Source organism: Dysidea avara, chromosome 9 (assembly GCF_963678975.1).
Source record: "Dysidea avara chromosome 9, odDysAvar1.4, whole genome shotgun sequence".
In the NCBI taxonomy this organism is placed as follows: Eukaryota; Metazoa; Porifera; class Demospongiae; order Dictyoceratida; family Dysideidae; genus Dysidea; species Dysidea avara.
Window position 1 is genome coordinate 36,041,534 of NC_089280.1, and position 21,110 is coordinate 36,062,643.

At 37.6% G+C, this 21,110-nt stretch overlaps 1 protein-coding gene across 1 annotated transcript; it reads left to right on the forward strand.

Annotated features, from left to right (window-relative positions):
- The first annotated feature begins 1,779 nt into the window (after positions 1 to 1,779).
- Positions 1,780 to 20,655, forward strand: LOC136266283 (uncharacterized). The gene is made up of 7 exons (XM_066061294.1): positions 1,780 to 1,945; positions 9,239 to 9,327; positions 15,792 to 15,869; positions 17,036 to 17,328; positions 19,833 to 19,962; positions 20,146 to 20,345; positions 20,404 to 20,655. The coding sequence occupies exons 1-7, from the start codon at positions 1,912 to 1,914 to the stop codon at positions 20,537 to 20,539; spliced, it is 960 nt and encodes a 319-aa protein (XP_065917366.1). The 5' UTR covers positions 1,780 to 1,911; the 3' UTR covers positions 20,540 to 20,655.
- The last annotated feature ends 455 nt before the right edge of the window (positions 20,656 to 21,110 follow it).

A 21,110-nucleotide genomic window follows, 5' to 3' on the forward strand; every position in this document is an offset into this window, starting at 1 on the left:
GTGTGGAACAGTATCGAAGGCTTTTTGGAAATCTAAGTAGATTACGTCAATAGAATAGCCCTCATCAAGATGATGAGTTAAATAATCCAGCATCAGAAGCAATTGAGTGGAACACGATCTTCCTGGTATGAAGCCAAATTGATAGGGAGACAGTAAGTTGTTTGTGGATAGGTGGTTCAGTATATGATCTTTGACAATGGATTCCATTAACTTGCTGAAAATAGAAGTGAGGCTGACTGGTCTATAATTGCAGGCCAGATTCCGTGCACCTTTTTTGTGAATAGGTGTTACATTGGCACACTTCCAATCTGAAGGTAAAGTGCCACTATTTAGCGATTTATTAAACAGGATAGATAATGGTACAGAAATAAATTCACTTACAGATTTGATAATAGTTATAGGCCATCCGTCTGGTCCAGAGGATTTATTACTTTGTAGAGCTATTAGCTTGCTGAAAACAGTTTCAGGAGTGATTTCAATGGAGTCATCAAGGAGAGGGGAACTAGTTGAATCAACTGTTGGAATACTTGTGGTGTCCTCACAGGTAAATACACTAGAAAAGTATTCGTTAAAGTGAGTAGCCATTTCAGTATCGGAATGTATTGCAGAACCATCCGAGGAGACCAACTCGGTAACACCTGGGCGTACTTTTGTCCTTGAGTTAACATATTGCCAGAATGCTTTAGGCCTAGATCTGACACCTTGAGCCAGATTCTTTTCGTAGTCTTTTCTAAGGTTACGAGTCAAGCTTCTAAGCTGATTATTTACTGATTTAAAGTTTGCAAGGTCTATGAGAGAACGGGTCGAGAGGTACTTTTTCCAAAGATGATTCTTTTTCCTTTTCAAACTAAACACTTCAGAGTTACTGTATAGGCTTTTCTTCTCCTTGGGCTTGTAAGTAGGAACACAATTGTCAAGAGCATCCTGAAAGATTGACCTAAATTGCAACCAAGCATCGCTCATATCAAGGGGGTCCAATAAGGATACCCAGTCAACATCACCAAGAGTTTGCTTCATTAGATCAATATTTGCCGCTCTTGTATTATATTTCAAGTTGTCAGTCTTCTTCGGCTCCAAATAGCACAAAAGATCAAACTGTATACAAATGTGGTCGCTATTACCCAAGGGTGGAAGATGCAACAAGTTTGTAACCATATTCTCTTCGTTTGTGAATACTAGATCGAGTAGGCTTGGAGAATCACCCTGTCTAATTCTTGTGGGCTTGTTGACATGCTGAAACAAGAATAAATCATCTACTGAGTCGAGAAAAGGTACTATATGAGAATTAGTAGTTGAACCTGAAAGGTCTGACCAAGTAACTTCTTTAAAGTTGAAGTCGCCACATACTAATAAGTGAGAATAGTTATCGAGTTATTGACTGTTTTATTAGAGTATCTCGCGTGGTCGATCTTTTACAATATTTAAAAAAATCTGTGTCCTTGGTTTCTACTGGCACTTAAGCGCCTGTAACATTAATAATAGTCCTCATAAACTGGGGTTCCAGGTTTTCCATGCGGGCGGGTGACCAGAAACTAAGGTTTGACTTGGTGTGGCCTAATGCTGCAATTTCTTTTTTTCCCTGGGCACACCAGCTGTGCTGACTGATAAACGATGACTGATAAACGTTAGCTACACTGTGATCACTCATCATCAGGCTATAGTCTCGCGTGGCCAGAGTGCTTTTTCTCCGCACGGCGCTTATCGATTGGAAATTATAAGCGCCTACTTCGATTATAATTTCCAATCGATAAGCGCCGTGCGGAGAAAAAGCGCTCTGGCCACGCGAGACTAATCAGGCTAATCTTAACTACGTATTACAAAACTATAAGAGTTAGTTAGTCTCCTCGACATCGTCAGGATAGCGGCGAGACATTTCGCGAGAAGTGGTGTGTGACTCCTTGAAACTAAAAAATGAGCTCTGAGAATGTAAAACCTCGGCTGCAAGGTAAATTTTTAGTACATTAGGCATGCATAGCTAAAGTTTGTGTAGTAGTTATGGTTGGTAATTTAGTTAATAACGTAGCTATATAATCATCGCAGTGGATATTCGTCCGGCAGTGTCATAACTCGTCGAGTAGCTATCAAACACATTAGTTGTATGAAGGTAAGTTTTTGGGTGAGTTCGAAGCGAGCTAGGGATGGAGCGAGCGTCCCGGCCGGAATCCGGGCCAACCCTAGCTCGCCTCGAACTCACCCAAAAACTTACCTTCATACTAGGCTCGCTTCATACAGACAGTGAAAGTCATCATTATGCTTAACAGGCAAGCGTCAGGTTAGGGTTAGGGTCGGGTTCAGCTTTGTTTTCTTCTTCACTGGGTATGTTAATAATAATAATTCTTATATAGGTTTCTTCTTGAATGACGTATATAAGGTAGAAACTAAGGGAGGTGGGTAGCTGGGAGCCATGTAGCACAGTGGTTATGACCCTGGGCTCACTGGAGGTACCGGGTTAGATTCCCAGTCAGGATTTTCATTTGGGACCCTTTTTGTCTAAGTTTTTTATTCACGTGACTGCCGGACGGATCAGTGTATCCACTGCATATAATCATATGGCTTGATCCACAGAGATTCATGCGTAATAAGCTGGCTTGTAGCTAGCTATAGCTACACAGTGTGTGCATGTCAATGGCTTGACCTAGATACAATGATCTTCGTAATATTGTGACTTGTGTGAGAGTAATAGCTACACATGCAATACCAGCATGATCATACTTATATCTACACTGTACAGGAGTTACATATACAGGAATTTACAGGAGTTATATCTACCGGAGCATGTTAATTGAGAGGCTAATACAGCACGAGGGGAAGCTGAGTGCCACGAGACTACCCTCACCAAGTGCTGTATTTTCGTATACACAAGCATAGGCAATGCTTTATTGCTTTAAGTGTTAGGCTACTCCAATTTCCCATCCACTGCTCACATCTGATTACTATCAGCTCTAAATATTCCATTATTTAATATTCTTCCAGTTACTCTTTATACTTTACATAGCCAATGAAAGTGACCTTGTAAGAGTGTTAACTCACTTGTCAAGCGCAGCACAAATTCATGTTTGTGCATGGCTTGAAAAGCTGCTAATCTTATAATAAAATAAGTTTTTTCTGAAATATTTCTACCAGGATGTGTAAATTTACCATACAAGGGTTATCCTATAACTTTTTCTTAGTTGCTATATAAACGTTGTATATCATGCGACTCGCATTTATCAAGAATTCTGAATCTGATTCATAAATTAAAGTTTGCAGAAGTTACGGTGCCTTAATGCTGTATGAAAGACAGTGTTATTTTCCATAAATCAAATCAAATTAGTTAATGGTCAAAGTTTTTGCTAGGCTTTTGGTCTATTAACCAGTACAGTCACTACAGTATACGGTATGGTTGTACAACCACAGAATTTTACTATTGAGGCTTGGAGTATTTTCATAGTGCCAAAAATGAAAAGTTCTGGTTTTAGTTTACAGTTTACACTAAGTGGTTTGCATTCCTACAAGGAGATTGTGTGGGAAAATGGAACAGTGGAAACAGAAGCCTGAAATGCAGTGAATTTCAGGATACATAGCCAGCCTTCATCCAAAGCATGAGAATGACTTTGTACACAACAAGCTAATGAAACAAGGATGATAGGATAGCTAACATGCTGTGTGGTTGTATTACAAAATGTATGATGTAAAGCTCTCTGGACTCATTTGCAATCAGTTTCAGTTGATGGTATGCATTTGCAGTTTCGAACTGCTGAAGTGAATCAGTTGATTCATCATAAAGGGCTTCCATTTCATAGATGCTACATGTTGTAAATACTTGGCGTACAATAAGAGCTACAACTTATTGAACTTACTTTGGAGGAATGATCAAAGTATAGTTATTTGCATACTGTACACCTGACTACACTGCCATGATGTAGAAGATTTGGATAATGTCTCTACAGTAAGTAGTCAGCCACCCAAACAAGAGCTCTCTACTCGACTCTCCAGCAAACATCCCTTATCTGTCAAATCTATTGCTTTGATGACTGCTGACATCATATTGGAAGAAAAAGAAAAGGAAAAGGGGAGACAAAATCTGATTGTACATAATGTTCCCGAATCAAACTTAACAGAAGCACATGCCAGAAAAAAGAAGACGTCCAGAATCTAACCACTTTATTCAACTAGTATATTGTTGTATCAGCTTCAGTCACTAATGCTATACGTATTGGAAAACAAGGTAATAAACCCAGGCTAATCAAGGTATCACTCTCTTCTAGAGAAGAAACACTCGCCATCCTTTGTAACCAATGGAACCTGAGAAGCAAAGAGCACCCATCACACGTCATCAAAACTTTCATCACACCTGACTTGACTCCCCTAGAACAACAAAAGAACAAACAACTTCATGCTTCATGCAGAACTAGCTAATCTTAATAAGGAAGGAAAACGTTATAGAATCAAGCATGGTAAGATAATTCTGAGGGAAGCAGCTACTTTCCAAAGCAACAAGTAAAGTCAGCCAGCTCCAAACAACATGTACCTGTAAAACCATGTGATGAACAAAATTAACGAAATCAAGCTTGATGTTGTGTTTCAACATCTACCACTTTGTAATTATAGAACTCATTTGTACCACTATCTGTGTTATATACTCTCTGTGAGGTTTACACGGTAATAATGATAATAATAATAAACCATTTGCTGCGATATTGATTTTTGTTGAACATTGGCATGAGTAATCCCTTTTATTAAACATAAAATCAGACCCTTTTATAGAGGGTACTTTTAATCTCTAATCAATACGCACTGCCCTAGAAAAAAGGGCCTGGAGGACAATCTAGATCTAAATACAATGTAGGAACTACTGCAAATAAGTGTAAACAACAGCTAAACTGGTTACTCTGTCTGTCATACACTTGGTTAGTCTGCCAGAAGTTATCAGACAACCTTCACATGATCAACTGGTATAGCGATGATGTCAAGAAGCTCATGAAATTAAATAAGATTATATATCATACTGACATATGTGATCATGTGATACCCATGATAATGTTGACTTACATATTTTGGTCTGCCTGTACATCGTGAGGTTGTCTTGTACAAACATTTATTACATAAAAGGTGTACAAGTTTTAGTGAGCGCTCTGTCCTTGCAACGCATGTGTAGTACTGAATAAATTGAATCATGTGATCTCTACATCTAGATGATCTTAACCTGATCATTGTAATGAGCTCCAATGGGTTTATAACATACACTTTTTAGTGAAGTTAAGGGACTTAGTTACTTTTCCAAAAACTTTAAAGAAATACCATTGAGTGAATTCATATTACATTTCATGCTGTAGCATTGCTATGCTCACCCCAGAGAGAAAAAGCTGATGACCAGAATTGGGAATAGCATGTTATTAATACTTTAGTAATATGTGACCAGATTTTACAAAACCGATCCAAATTGCACATCAGGCAAAATCAAACAAACACCACCAGTGATTAGCTACACTATCATACTACTAGTTTTGACCCTCAGCAGGGGCGGATCCAGGAGCTGGCTAGGGGAGGGGCACAAATAGGGTAAGTTGTAGGTGGTTGCATGCATGGGGAGAACCATATTCTCTATAGTTCAGTGCTGCTTTTTTAAAGCAGCAAATAATCACCTCTTAGTGGTGTCTCACTGTTGACGTTTGCCATTTTGGCCTTTTCAGATGGTTGTGAAGTCTTAAAACTGTTTAAAAGGCTCTGAATGTCTTAAATAACAGCAACACAATAATTATTTTTAGAGGCGCTTAGTACGCACGAAGGTGCTGGGTGACTATTTTACAGTTAGTATGACTTCGGTTCGCTTTGGTCTCAGATGAATTTGTAATAAATGCTAGTAAAATGTGCATATTTTCATAAGTTTTAAACTGATCTTGGCCTGACATAAAATGTACTAGCTGTTTTAATCAGAAGTATGGCTGGCTCCTCCACAAGGTGGAGAGGGGGGGGGCATTTGCCCCAAATGCCCCATCCTGGATCCACCATTGCTCAGTACTACTCAAACTAGTTTTAACAGACATCTTTTCTGGATGGTGTGGAGTGCTCAAATGGTGGTTTCAGGCCTTGTGAAGGACCTGGCTTGTCAAGAATCAGTGGTTTACTGGTGGACAGCCATATAATGTTGGTCAGACGTTTTCTCTGTTGATTTTGTTACATATCAGCCACTAAAGAGCCAGCACAGCCCTGGTCTATCTCTTGCCCTCCCCGCCACCCTCCACCCCTTTGTGAGTACTCATGATGCTACTTCGCTGCTCAGATTTTCTATCTTATTTGGTGGGAAACTCTACGAGCAGCTACAAGTACTGGAAGTGGTCTAAAAGGTAATATATTGATGCATCTTCTGTGTGAATTTCATACACGTGCTTGCTATCCTTGGCAAGTTATGCTGACTTCAATTCTTTAAAACCGTTTATCTCGAAACTTCTAATGTGCGATTTGGATCGTTTTTCCAAAATCCAGTCACATATGTTGCAAGACAACTCATAATTAGTGTTACTAAAATTAATATTGGCTTTACTTAAGCATGTTTTTGCTCAAACTTCAATTATTCTGTAAAATTATAATTTATTATGTTCTTACATATCATTTTTCAATCAATATGGATCTGAGTAATCAAACATGTTATCGTGGTAAAAAAGCCACATAATCTGAAATATGATCAATAGTTTCAATAAGCAACCAAGGAATCTAATTAAATTTATGGCTTCAATTGAGTACTTTATTTTAACCACGAAACCATGTTTTCCAATGGCTGCAATATATTCTCTTTCTACCCATGTTACTTGGGCATGATTCACAGTATTGGTGACTGCTATGAAACCTTATAAACTTTAAGGAGGGGAGACAAAGGCTAGACCAGTACGGAAGGTTACCAGAAACATTAGTACAAAGAAAACATCAATTACAATCTCTAACTGTAAGACTTTATAGTTAGATAAAGGCAAACACCACTATCAACACTACTATGATCACACGTGAAAACTAGGTTTACTCAGTTGGCAAAGTAATACATCACTTGTTAATGGCTACAAGGCCAGAAATCATTCAAACTCTTTACCACTATGTTGCCTACCTCACAAAAGAGCTCTCCTCTTGCCTGTTTTAACTGCTAAAGACAACTCACGAACAAATGATGTCATAATTAACAGGTCACCAGTATCACTGCATATTATCTTCATTTGTGGTCCCAACGCTATTCAACAAGAATCAATTAGTAGAGTGGTTCCAGAAGCTTCTGAAAAACCCATATCACTAATTGCCACACCAAAGTATACGGATTAACAGCTAATCAAAAGTGATGTCAAAATACATTGGAGCCTATGGAAAACAGGCACTCCAGTAAAGCCATACAAGATGCCAAAAAGTGTACTGTATACTTTAGCCCTATTGATATTGTAACCATGAAACTATGTTTCCAATAGCTCCAATGTATTTTAGTTTTCTCTTTGTACACGTGTTATTCATGCACATTGCACAGTTTAAGTGGCAGTTGACAGTTAAGTACACTCACATACGTATAACATTATTTGTGCACATAAACTAGAAAATAGGAAAGACAAAGGTTAAGAAATATTATGTTACTAGTACAAAGAAAATGTCAATTGCAATTGCCAAACTGTAAGACTTGATGGTCTATCACATGCACAATCAATGCTATCACATGCACAATCAATGCTATCACATGCACAATCAATGCTATCACATGCACAATCAATGCTATCACATGCACAATCAATGCTATCACATGCACAATCAATGCTATTACATGTGTATTATCATAACTGTTAAACACAACTCCACACAAATAATATTATGTCATAATTAACAAGTCCTCAATATCGCTGCATATTAAACTTCATTAGTGGTCACAGTACTATCCAAGAAAGATCAATTTAAAAAGTGGTTCCAGGAAATATCACTGATTGCTGCACCAAAGTAATATTATGGGGTTAACAGCTAATCAAAGGTGATACATACATTAGAGCCTCAGTGATGCCATATATACAAGGAACCAAAAAGTGCACTGCATTCTTTAGCATTAGCAGTATAGAATTACAGTGATAACTAACTTATCACTCTGTGGTGGCCACTCAAACTAGTTTGTAACATCATATCAACCACTAATGGTATTGTTTACCAATGGAGAAAATAGCCAAATATGGAAATGCTAATATAAACACATACCAGTACACCACTTACACCATCTAAATCTTAATCCTATACACAGTGGTACTATACTATGGTGTACTAATATACTATAGTGTACTACGTATAGTGATGATCAAAAAGATTAATGTCAAGAAACAGTCTATCTATTTTCAGTTGTTTGGCAATTAGTCCATCATTCTATCTCAGGAGTAATGCCCACCACTTTTTACCCCTTGCATGCCACACAATGTTACTCCACCAACCCCAGACAAAGACAAATCATACTTTTGAAAACTGCTGCTTTGTAAAAATGTCCATTGCCACACTTCATAGCCTATATATAATGTCCACCTATCTATCTATCTATCTATCTATCTATCTATCTATCTATCTATCTATCTATCTACAAAGTTAAATTCTGACTAAATCTTGAGCACACTAAGTCACTAACAGGAACTAGAACTCCTATGCAAAGGAAGAACTCAAACAGGAACTTATACCCCATCTGTGGCTGTTTGTGACTGAGGACTCACTTATTATTGTACTACTGTAATAGTTAATAATGATGGTTTCTCTCTCTCTCCGTAAACTGTACATGTCAGTTACTCCCTCGCACTGGGATATAAAATTGTTTATATCTCATGCATATACTTGGATGATTACATTGTTATTACACGTGTAATGAGAAATACCTATAAGTAATAATAGCTACAACATCACCAGGTGTAGTCCTATACATTACCAATATATAAAGTTACTTCTTTAGAAAACATTTCAGGATGGTTACCAGGTTGATCACATGCAATCTTAACTATTATGCACATGGCTGAGCATAATAGCTATGCTGCAGTCACACGCATGTAGGGAGCAAGACATCATCACAAACTTTTATCTGCTTTAGCTGGCTATTTGGTTATAGGTAAACTTTTTGACATGTATCATCAATATGTAACAGTAACCTATTGCATTGCCCGGGAGTAAACAGGCATCCCAGTGTCGGTTTGTTAATTGGGTGGCTTCGTACAGCTTTGCTTTGTTGTGTGCGTGTGTGTGTGTGTGTTTCATCATTTTGTTTGTACAATAGATGGCAACAATGAAGGATCAAACAACAGTACTGACTTAGTTGGAGATTTCAATGACGATGATCATTTTAAAGACAAGATATTGTTTACTGTAAGTAGTGTGATTTAGTATTGACATTATGTGCCATGGAAGTCTGATTATGGTTTGAAATAGTGCACTGGAACCATTTTCAATTTATCAGATGAATTGCATAATCATTCTAATTATACAAGTATAAGAAAAAATTAGGAATTTTAAACTAGAGTAGGGATCAACTAGAATATAGTGCACCAACAAAAAGTACTGAAACAAGCTTAAGTTAATATGTTATGACAGCAAATTACTGTAACAAAAGAAGTAAATATACATACTGTGCTGTGGAGTTTCCATAATTGAAATTCACAGTAGGGATATTCACTTCTTTTACTACTGTAATTTGCTGTCATATACTAACTCAAGCTTGTTTCAGTACTTTTTATTAGTGCACTATATTCTAGTTGATCCCTACTCTAGTTTAAAATTCATAATTTTTTCTTATACTTGTTTCTGTTCTTTTTATAGAACTGGTGATCAATCTACGTAACTAGTAGTTTGTTTCATAAAGATGAATTGATGTAGCTATGAAAAGTCAATCAAAGAAGACACCATCAATTTTTTGTTGAACATAAACTATAATTTTGCACATAGATTGGTGTACTGATAATCTACAACAATTGATTTAATTGATTGATTTATATGCCTTATATGGTTTAAGACAAGTGTACAGGAAATAAATAAGAGGCCTAGATGCAGGGGTACCAAGAAGCTTTAAAGAAACCGGAGCCCTGGCAAGGCAAACACACACGCAAAAAGAAACAAAACACACACATTGCATCAATTATTAGAATTAATTAGTTTAACAGATCCCACAGTTCTGAGGAGCAAACATTGAAAATTCAGGATATTGCAATTCTGGCAACTTGAATCAAACAATGGCTTAATAGCTCTGGATGGTAACTTACATGCACGAGATACATTGATCAGTGTAGCAGGTGTAAAGTTCCCAGGGCCGCCCAGAGAAATTAAAGGGCCCAGGGCAAAGAATTAAAGTGGAGCCCCAGGGGCAAGGAGGTTTCCACTCTGAATCACAACTTCACCCAAGCTGTAAGTCGAAGACCAAAGAAAAGGTCATTATATCCTGAAAATCACAATAGCTTCCCCTCACCAACCATATCTCCTTATTTATAAGCTTGCTACGCTGCTCTTCTGAATACTGTGACTGCTCTATTAGAGTATCTAGATTTGACTGCTCTATTAGAGTATATCGATCTTATAACAGGTATTCAAGCGGCCCTTGATGGGGCCTCCTGGGCCCCTTTCAGGCTGAGACCTGGGACAAAATTCCCCAATTGACCCCCTCCCCCTATGGGAGGTCCTGAAAGTGCCATAAGCAACTAATCTCAATTGTAACAAGCTGGGCATACAGGCCAGTGGTACATCAGCATTCATAGAATGAAATACCTTAGTACAAAGAACTTACACAGCAAAGCCAGGGGGATCCAAGGGGTAGGGGGGGTTAAAGTTTGCCTAAGGGCACATTTTATGTATGAATGCTACAGCTGTAGGCTGGGATGTGCTGAGTTGCATATGTGAACTTTAGGGGGGTTACCTTCCACCCAGCTCAGAGACTCCCCTCTTGAAAAATCCTGGATCCGCTCCTGAAAGCAGTGCATTAAGAAACGAAAGCAATAATCAGCATGTCCCTGTTCTACTTTGCTAAGACACTAATTCTCTGTGTCTGTGAGTGCTGGCTATCCCACTAGGGACCTGTGAGACTCAGGCTAAGAACGAGTTCTTTTCAGTCCACCAGTCATCTGGAACAAGTCAGTTGAACTCAAAAACACGAGAAACAGCTGGCCCAGTGTTCCATGATAGAATGAAATGCTCTCAGAAATACCCATTAAGAAACACAAGCAATTAAACCGTGCCAACTAATCAGCATATACCTGTTCTACTACGAGTTCTTATCCTGCACCCGTTGTCTGGAACAATCAGTTGAACTCAAAACACACGAGAAACAAATGTACCAGCCAGCACAGAAAGTCAAACAGCGCGTACTAAATAAATTATTAGCAGGAAGCCACTACATGATGCGCTATCACGTATAAATGAACACCTTATGTTGTCAGCAAAAAGAACTGGGTACAAAGGAAAGTCCATGATGCACATATTGTACATACTGCGGTTGGTGAAAAGGCACATCTCAGGACAAAGCAACATCGAACAGTGAAGAAATCAAGCCTGTAGCTATATCCGCTGTCGAGTTATGCTTGGCTGAAGGCATCAGTTTGTCAGAATAAAATTGTGTTAAATAGCAAATTTTTAAAATTCCATGAAACTTTTTGGAAGGGTTTGGGGTTAGTCTGAAGACATTTTTGGGCTTGGCTGTGCCTAACCAATACCGCCAAGTTATCATGAAGAGAAATTGAGGCTGGTTTTAGGGTGATATTTTTGACTGGAAAAATCCAGTTTTGCATGATCCCTACTATACAGTACTACCGTACTGTATGACAACACTCTTCAGTATTTTTGACTTTTAGTCTAACCTAGTAACAATTAACCAAGGCATGTAATATATAAACCATGGCTATGAGGAGTACTACATTCTTACTCCAAAGTAAGAAGAAATTTACCAAGGGGTTTATCAACAATAATTTCCAATGACTGAGGATGAGGGGCGTAGTGTAAGTTACAAATTATCATCATGAACTTTAAAAACTTAGTGCATATTGCACCCTTAGAACTTTTTGGACATCTGTACTCCACGTTAAACAACAGCTCTTTTTAAATGTAATAGCTTATATGCTTATACATCGATACCTCCATCTGGGAATGGGTCTACAGTTCACTGTTTGCTTTTCACTTTGTGAGAGTAAGGATATATAGGGAAATGGATATACAAACAAATAGAGGTAGACATAAATACCAAACATACGTATTTAGCGGCTTACCATACACTGTGAAGGTTAAATCCAAGGGATCAGATTCAGCACAAGAGGTTGGACATGAGGCATCAATAACCTGAGAAACTTTTGTAAAACCCTGAATATCATGGTGCCAATAATTTATGCATATTTTGCCGATAATTGATGTGTGCCAATAATTAGATACTTGCGCTATACAAGTGCAATATATATGGACCACTTTAGTGTGGGCATATAAAAGTACTGCTCGGGGTTTAGCTAACATATCGCCTGGGTAATAATTATGAGAATGCAGCTTACTCATGGTTTTGATGCCCAACTGGTTCAAAGATATGATATAATTTGACCTGATATATGGAGCATTACATTGTGGGTTTTGATTTGCAGGTTAGACTAGGCTCAGTGTTGCTGCTAAATTTTGACAGGTTGATAGTTAGCAATTCTTATCAGTAAAATAATCATTTGGGCAATGTGTGGATGTATAATATTTCTACCTACCACATGTTGGTCATTGAGCAGACCGTGGAACAACAAAAAAGGACAACTAGATTTAAACAGCTTGTAGTCCTAAGTACTTAACTTAATGTATTAACTTATTTACTTCCCAATAGCAAAATTAGTAGGCTCATATAATGTAGTAAAACTAAAAACTAGATCCCACATTCACAATTTTTCTAGCATTGTGTACGAGCATAATGACATATGAAGGCCATTAGCCCACACTATTAAAACCAGTCATCAGATACCGATGTATAAAACAAACAAGGTGAATGCTCATTAGTTCTTTCACTTACGTATCAGGTGAGTGTGTTTATAGTGATATACATCACAATGGCAGATCCAGCATGGGAAATTTGGTGCAACCCCCCCCCCCCCCCCCACAACCTTTCATTTCCTTTTAGAAGATCTATCACTTTGAATGTCAGTAAAGCCAAAATCAGTTTATTGTTCAAGAATTACAGACGTGGAGTAAATACTTTCAGTTTGAAAGACAGAGATATCTCCTGCAAAACCAAATTCAAACTGTCACCCAGCACCTTCATGCATAGTAAGTGCCTCTAAAAATATTTATTGTTTGGCAGGTGTTTAAGCCAGTAATAGCTTTTGCAACTGTTTTTAAGACTTCACAACCTTCTACAATGGCAAATTTCAACATGCAGTGAACACTACTGAGAGGTGATTGCTTGCTACTATGTGTATACATCAACTATAACAGATTGTAGCTAGCAATATATCAGCTACTCAAAGTGGCCTCCCCTTTTTAATGGTGTGGATCTAATCTTATTTGTGCCCCTCCCCTTGCCAGCTCCTGCATCCACCCCTGCATCACTAATTCTGCAACTGCATCAGGTATTGCTGACATATACACTTCTAACCCCTCAAGCCTGTGGCCCTCGGGATTTAGGGTGAATATATCTGCAAACTCCCTCACAGCTGTGGTATAACTGATACATAAATGTGACTGGATTTTGGAAAACTAATCCAAATCATACTTCAGAAGTTTCAAGATAATGGTTTTAAAGAATTCAACTTTCCAAGGATAGCAAGCACGCATATGAAACTTACACAAGAGATGCACCAATCTATTACCTTTAAGACCATTTCCAATACTTGTAGCTACTCATAGAGTTTCCTGCCAAATAAGATAGAAAATCAGAGCAGTTGGATGAGTGAGGTAGTATCATGAGTGCTCACAAAGGGAAGGAAGGGTGGGGGGTGGTAGAGTGGGCAAGAGATAAACTTCAATTGCAGACCATAATTGGAGTTCGGATTGAGATATAGGGCTGTGTTGACATTTTAGTGGCTGATATGTAGCAAAATCAACAAAAACTTCTGGCCAACATTATCAGGCCGTCCACCAGTAAACCACTGATTCTTGCCAAGCCAGGCTCTTCACAAGGCCAGAAACTGCCGTTCGAGCTCTTCCCACCACTCAGAAAAGACATCTGTTAAAACAAGCCTTGAGTGGTTTGAGTAGTACTGAGGGTCACAACTATAGTAGACTATAGTGTAGCTATCCACTGGTGGTGTTAATTTGATTTTGACTTGATGTGCAATTTGGATCTGTTTTGTAAAATCTGGTCACATAAATTATTATATCACTGAAACAAATGAGCTCAATTCCTGTTGTGCAAATTTATTCCATACAATAATTTATGCAAATAGTAGTAAATTGCACAAAGGAGGTTTCCTACACCTGTAGCCAGATCTACTAATGGACATTTAACCCCTAATTTCCCACCTATAGTTTTTGCCATACATTTTGTGACTTTTAAATGATAGATGAATGGGAAAAGCTCCATTCACAATATAGATATTTATTGGATCAGTAACCTCTAAGCCCACTTCAGAAATACAGAATTTTTTTATAAGGATCTATTATAACAAGCAGTATACATGTATTCTTATATTTTCCCACATATACATCATGACAGTATTTTCATATTGTAAAACCACCATGCAATAATATTTTCTCCTCAAATCTTTTTCTGCTTGTGCCTAAATGGTGTAGCTTTCTAGCAAAAATTCTAAACATTGTAAATAAACAGTGTGCATCTACTGTAATAAATTTTACACATTGATTCACCTTGGGTTGCCTGTCTGTACTGCAGTATGCCATCGGGCGGGCAGGCAGGCAGGCAGGCAGGCAGGCAGGCAGGCAGGCAGGCAGGCAGGCAGGCAGGCAGGCAGGCAGGCAGGCAGGCAGGCAGGCAGGCAGGCAGGCAGGCAGGCAGGCAGGCAGGCAGGCAGGCAGGCAGGCAGGCAGGCAGGCAGGCAGGCAGGCAGGCAGGCAGGCAGGCAGGCAGGCAGGCAGGCAGGCAGGCAGGCAGGCAGGCAGGCAGGCAGGCAGGCAGGCAGGCAGGCAGGCAGGCAGGCAGGCAGGCAGGCAGGCAGGCAGGCAGGCAGGCAGGCAGGCAGGCAGGCAGGCAGGCAGGCAGGCAGGCAGGCAGGCAGGCAGGCTGGCAGGCTTTTGGGGTGATATTTTTGGCCAGAAAACCCAATCCTCCATAATATACAGTAGCTACTACACTGAACTGTATGATAGACCTTGCACTTGCTGTAACTTTTTAGGAAATGAGGTCGTGCAACTGTATAGTATATACTGTGCTAAAGTAAAGAATGGCATCAGATATAGTTATAAATTGTGTATATACGTAGATGTGCATCCCAGACATTCAATTACTGACAGATCAACCAGTCATTTCCCTTTGGTTTCAGCCATGATTTACCTGTTACATATGGAGAACAATAAGTGAAGTTGTTTCCAAAATTTATCCGAAGGCATGGTGCAAAATTGTAAATGGATGAAGCCATTGATGGGTAATCAACCACTTTGTACTAGAAATGGAACACAGGGAAGAACAAGCATGATGCATGCGTATCCCCTGTAATAAAAATGCATGTATCATACCTAAGCAATATTTAACCATTAGCAGTAGTGCTTATCTGAAGACATTGTGAATAGTTATCAGTCTTTAAATTTGACAAGTTTTTAGTAGCTTTTAGAAAAGCAGTTGAAGTATTTGGCAAAAACCTTTGTGATCCCTACTATTAAGTGTTACTGTCTTCTATACTGAGTATTCCAGCTATATTTGTCCATCCTGTGATTAGGTTTTTGCCATGGACACAATTATGAGTCCTGTTCTGGTCATATTGGTTCCTCGGCTCTACTTTGTATTGCACACAATTGTAAGTTGATATATTAATAATAACTATGTATCTATTGTATTATGTTATAAACCTCACTATAAATCCTAAATCTATATATAGGTGTTGATAACAAGATATATTCTAAAAGTATGGGTGGGGTTTAACAGATTTCTATCGCACTCTTTGTAACAGTTGAGTTTGTAAACTGACCATACTATGTACTAATGCTATCAACTAGTAGTGACTTGATAGTCAAGGAAATACAATGTATAAAATACTCTGGGATCTATTAGATTATAAGATTGCTCTATTACACTGTACAAGTGCAGTAGTTAGCTTTTATAGATGAGCTCCATTTCCCCAAGTAACTTTGCTGCTACACTTACAGTATATGTAGTGATATGATATTTTGAGATATATGTATGTAGCTTAATGGTCTACATACTGTTAATCACATTCCGTGTGCACCTTGCATAAGTTTCCATCAATTGTAAAACCATAAAATTATACCTGTAAAAATAAAACAAATAAAACTGTAACTATGAATAACATAACTCAGTGTATGCAATGTGTTGGTTCAGACTGTATTGTACACAAACCCACCATTGTATGATGTGCATTGGGGAGTGAAAATGTGTCAACTTTATTTCTTACAAATAGAACAGTTCTTTCAGTAAGTATCAACATGTTGCATCTTCAAAGCTAGAGGCACCAAGTTGTGGATTTTGAATAATGAAAACTGACAGTTTTTGAGTCAAAAAAGGTCAAACCTAGAATGGCTCTCTTTCTCAAAGCAACTTTTAGGATAATACACAAACCATGTGCGAGTTTCCTGCTTTTACTCAAAAGTGCATGGAAAAGTTCTTAACTATTATCTATGTGAAGAAAACTGCATGGCTATTTATGTAGTACATACACAATTCACACATGTCATATTTCCAAGAATCAGTACGAAAAATGTGCTTACTGTAATGTTTGCATCCGGGAATTATTTTACAACAAAAAAAACTGAATAATGGTAAGTAAAAAGGCTTTTTAAGCAAAAGTCACTATACTCATCTTACCTTGGTTTAATATTATAAAGACATAATCTGATGTTATATAGTACAAGTCAAATTGGAATACAATTAGTGACAGTGTACACTGAAAATGTTGAAATATACATATTTTGTCAGTATTTTCATTGATTTTTTTATCTGTAACAGAAAGCATTCATTCTACTTCCATATCGATATCGGTACTACTTTCAAAGGAACCGACATTACTTGTTCGTTGATTTGTGCTACTACACACACTTTCTTCTGTTAGCTTACCTGTGGTTGATTCCATCTGGCAAAAATGCTGGATGTGTGTTTATAGCCGTGTTTTGTTTTTCCAATGGTCCACTGCTTTGGGGAATTATGATGTGGAAAAATCCCCTTGTGTTTCACTCAATGGACAAAATGACCTCCATTTATATGCACGTATCACCTGTTCTGATTGTCAATTCCATAAGATGGTGAGTTCCTAAGTATAGCTGTTTAAGATATTACGTGCATTTGTGTTCATTGTTGAGTTGATGTTGGATAACACAGGAATGCTGATATTGGTGCTTAATTATTTAGAAGTATAATTATATTTGAGTAGGAATCATAGAAAAAAAGAGCAAGGAAACAAGCAAGGTCATCTATACCTGCAGCTTTGTATACTAGAGGAGATTTAATTCCTATTTCAGTCATAAACCGACTTGATATAGCCAGCCATGACTAAAGTACTAGTGTATAGCTGCAGGTGTAGATGACTCCCCTTGTTTTCTATTATGACTATGATCCCTACTCAAATGTAAAATTCAAAATTTTCTTTGTAGCTGTTTGTTTATTTTTTTGTAACAATGAACTGGTGCCAGCATCAACACATACCACATCAAAGGAAAGAATGGATGGTGCCAGCCAGAAGACATAATGAGCACCCCAACTATCATTGCTGAAAAGTATTGGTTCCATTTCGCTTCATTTTCAGCTTTATTCCACCCATTATACAACATTACAAAGAACAGTGCAAGAAGCACCTCTGCAATCAATACAGTCACTATGGAAATTGTGATTAGATACACGCCCTGACTATCAATTGCTGGGAAATGGAAGGCTATTCTACTTCATTTTCCCTACCTGCTATACAGCATTACAAACAAAAAACAGTACAAGAAGGGCCTCTGAAATCAATCCACTCACTACAGAAATTTACATACAATTTTTGTAATGTATAGCCAGCTTGCACTGAAGCCACTGTGTGCCAAGTTACTACAAATCAACACTTTCAAGGTAGTGTATAGAACAGTAGAAATGTAGAAAGAAATAGGACTCAAAGGAGGACAAAGGTAAGTCCATGATGCATCATGCACTATAGTTGCTGTGGTTGGTGAAAAGACACGTCTAGGCCGAAGTGACGTTGAACAGTGAAAATATGCTTGGCTGAAGGCATCAGTTATTTAGTTAGCTAGTTCATTAGTCAGTTAGAAGAAAATTTAGTTAGACAAAGGTGGCACCAGATTCAAGTGCAGTTTTAGCAACTTGCAACAAGTGCAATTCAAACATGAAATTAGCTAAATGTGCAATAGCCAAAAAGAAGTTGCAATTTTTTATACCAAGAGTTAAGTCTGGAGAACAATATGCAGAAGAATACAACACTAGCTATGCTGATCAGCTCATAGCAGCACTTTACATTACACCATTTCACATAAGGATATTATATCCTCTGTGACACAATAATTCATCATTGTAATCAAACTGCTGGTTTTGTTCTTTTGCAATGATATTAACAGTACCGAATAATTCAGAAGTGTTGAATGCTTCAAAACCTGTATTCTATATGAGGTGTTAATGTTGATAGCTACTGTACTCCTAACACTATTCTGGTGACTTAATACCCTTCTTTATGTTGTTATTTTAAATAATATCGGAATGACTTATTAACAGTGTTGGGAGTAACGCATTATGTAATGATGTTACTTTTGTGGTAACTAAGTATTATAACGAAATGCGCTATAAAAACAGGTAATATATCTCAAGTTACTTTACTTACAAATGTAACGTGTTACCTAAGTAATATAGTTACTGTATAACGAGTCTAATATTATGTAATATTATTACTACAAGTAACGAAGTTACTAATCTCGTTAGTAATCCACTGAGTAACGCCTAGCCACAACGAAGTAATGAAGCCTACTGAATGAAGCTTATTCACCAGCTTCTTACTTATAACCAAGATTCGCACATTTCCCAACAATGCAATCATGTCACGTGATAAGGTGGTAGTTTCATACGTGACAGCTTAAGGCTGTAGACAAAAGTAGTATAATATGTAATAGTTACTTTATTTTTCGGGTAATATGTAACTAAATAGTTATGTTGCAAGTAATATGTAATATGTAACTAGTTACTTTGTAACAACACTGCTTATTAATTAATCACAGTAGATTCCAATTTCATGTACTCATATCCAATAATAAATGTCCTGCATGTATCTGCTGCTAATCTCGTGATCAATTGCTACGTATACAAAAGGTATATAACAATCCAAATATAACACAGCTTAGGTTCACCCCTACATGTTTTACCATCTGTCTGGTATTAATATTTAATGGTTATATAGTCGGTTGGTATGCATTCACCTGAGACACTGCCAAAAACAGTAACATCAAAGAGGTGAGCATAAGTATGTTCACTCCCAATGGTTTTGTACTGGAAAAAGCATGTTTTCGTGTTGTAAACATGTTTGCGTGCCTGAATCGTCCATACTAAATGTATGGGATACTTTTGAAACCTCATAACTCACTTGTTCTTACCAGTACTGCCACTCTTTTTGACTATTAGTTTTGGCATTTAAAAGGCTTCACAGTGCTACCACATGTTTGGGCAGCTGGCCCATGTAACAAGAGGTATTAACAAAGAACGATGGCTCAGGTGAATGCAAACTGACTATAATTACTTACTGTATAATGTTATTGTGTTGTATCTTGTACAGGAACTCTATACAAGGATATACAACTTGTCCTGTTGAACTGGCTGGAAATATTTGTAATTTGAGTTTTACTGAATTTTTTACTTATCCCATTGTTGGTTATGGCATTTGGCAAGTGATCTATTATGTATGGGTAAGTCAAGAGTGGTAAGAAATGTAGTCTATAGTTCGGAATACAGTAGTGCTAGTAAAGAGTTTTCTAAGCCTTTTCTTTTGCCAGAAATACCTATAATGCTCAGTAAGGTGTCGATACCTTCTGTTGTTATAAAAACATACTACTGTACTGTACGTCACATTATTTTTGTCATCTTTTAAGGTTGATATAATCAGAAAAGAGATTATCAAAAAGAACAAGTTCATAACTTCTTACTACTTGCTGATAGAATACTTTCCCAAAGGACCAACATATTACATAGTTCATTCCTGTGGTCCACAATGGTGCAATACGATATATCATATACTGTATGCTCTCTACTGTTTCTTCTTCATGTCGCCTTGCTACTTGTTTTATTACAGGTATCAAACATAAGCATGCACTTGTGATGAATTTTTAAAGATGTTATTCTTTTTCTAGTTTGGAAGTTAATGCTGTGGTCATTATGGCGTTTATATCTATTGCTTGTTGGTATGGAGCTCAGAATGCCTTTAGTAAACGTTACCGTATGCAGCAGGAACAGCTGCGCACAGCAACAAATTTGAACTCATTGTAAAAAGATACATAATACACTACAACATTGTGGGACAGTTGTAGGATCATTCACTTTATCACATTAGTTTCATTTACTAACTTATACTACATCACAATAATAATAATAATAATAATATACATGTGTTATAAAAGTGAAAACTGCATGTTAGTCTGACCATCATATAGCTACTAGGGATGCGGCGATTGTGTCAGCATAATTTCAGGCATAATAGGTATGTGTGGGAATCAGGAATTATGCTAGCATTTTGAGGTGATTATAAAGCTTTAACAGTAGGAAAATCTGCAGATTGCACAATTCCGTTAAAAAAGATCGAGATACTCTAATAGAGCAGTCAGAAACTCTAAAAGAACAGTCAATGAATATTATTTACTCTAATAAAGCAGTCAAATTGAAACGAAATACTCTAATGCAGCAACCAGCTATATAGAATTCAAGAGTATTTGAAGCTTAAACATCAATGAAAACGGTCTGATACAGCAATAAACTGGCATTATTAGCGAATTATGGTGGCATAATTTTGGGAATAATGGGCAATTCTCAAAAGCATAATAGGTGATTTTTTGAGCACTGC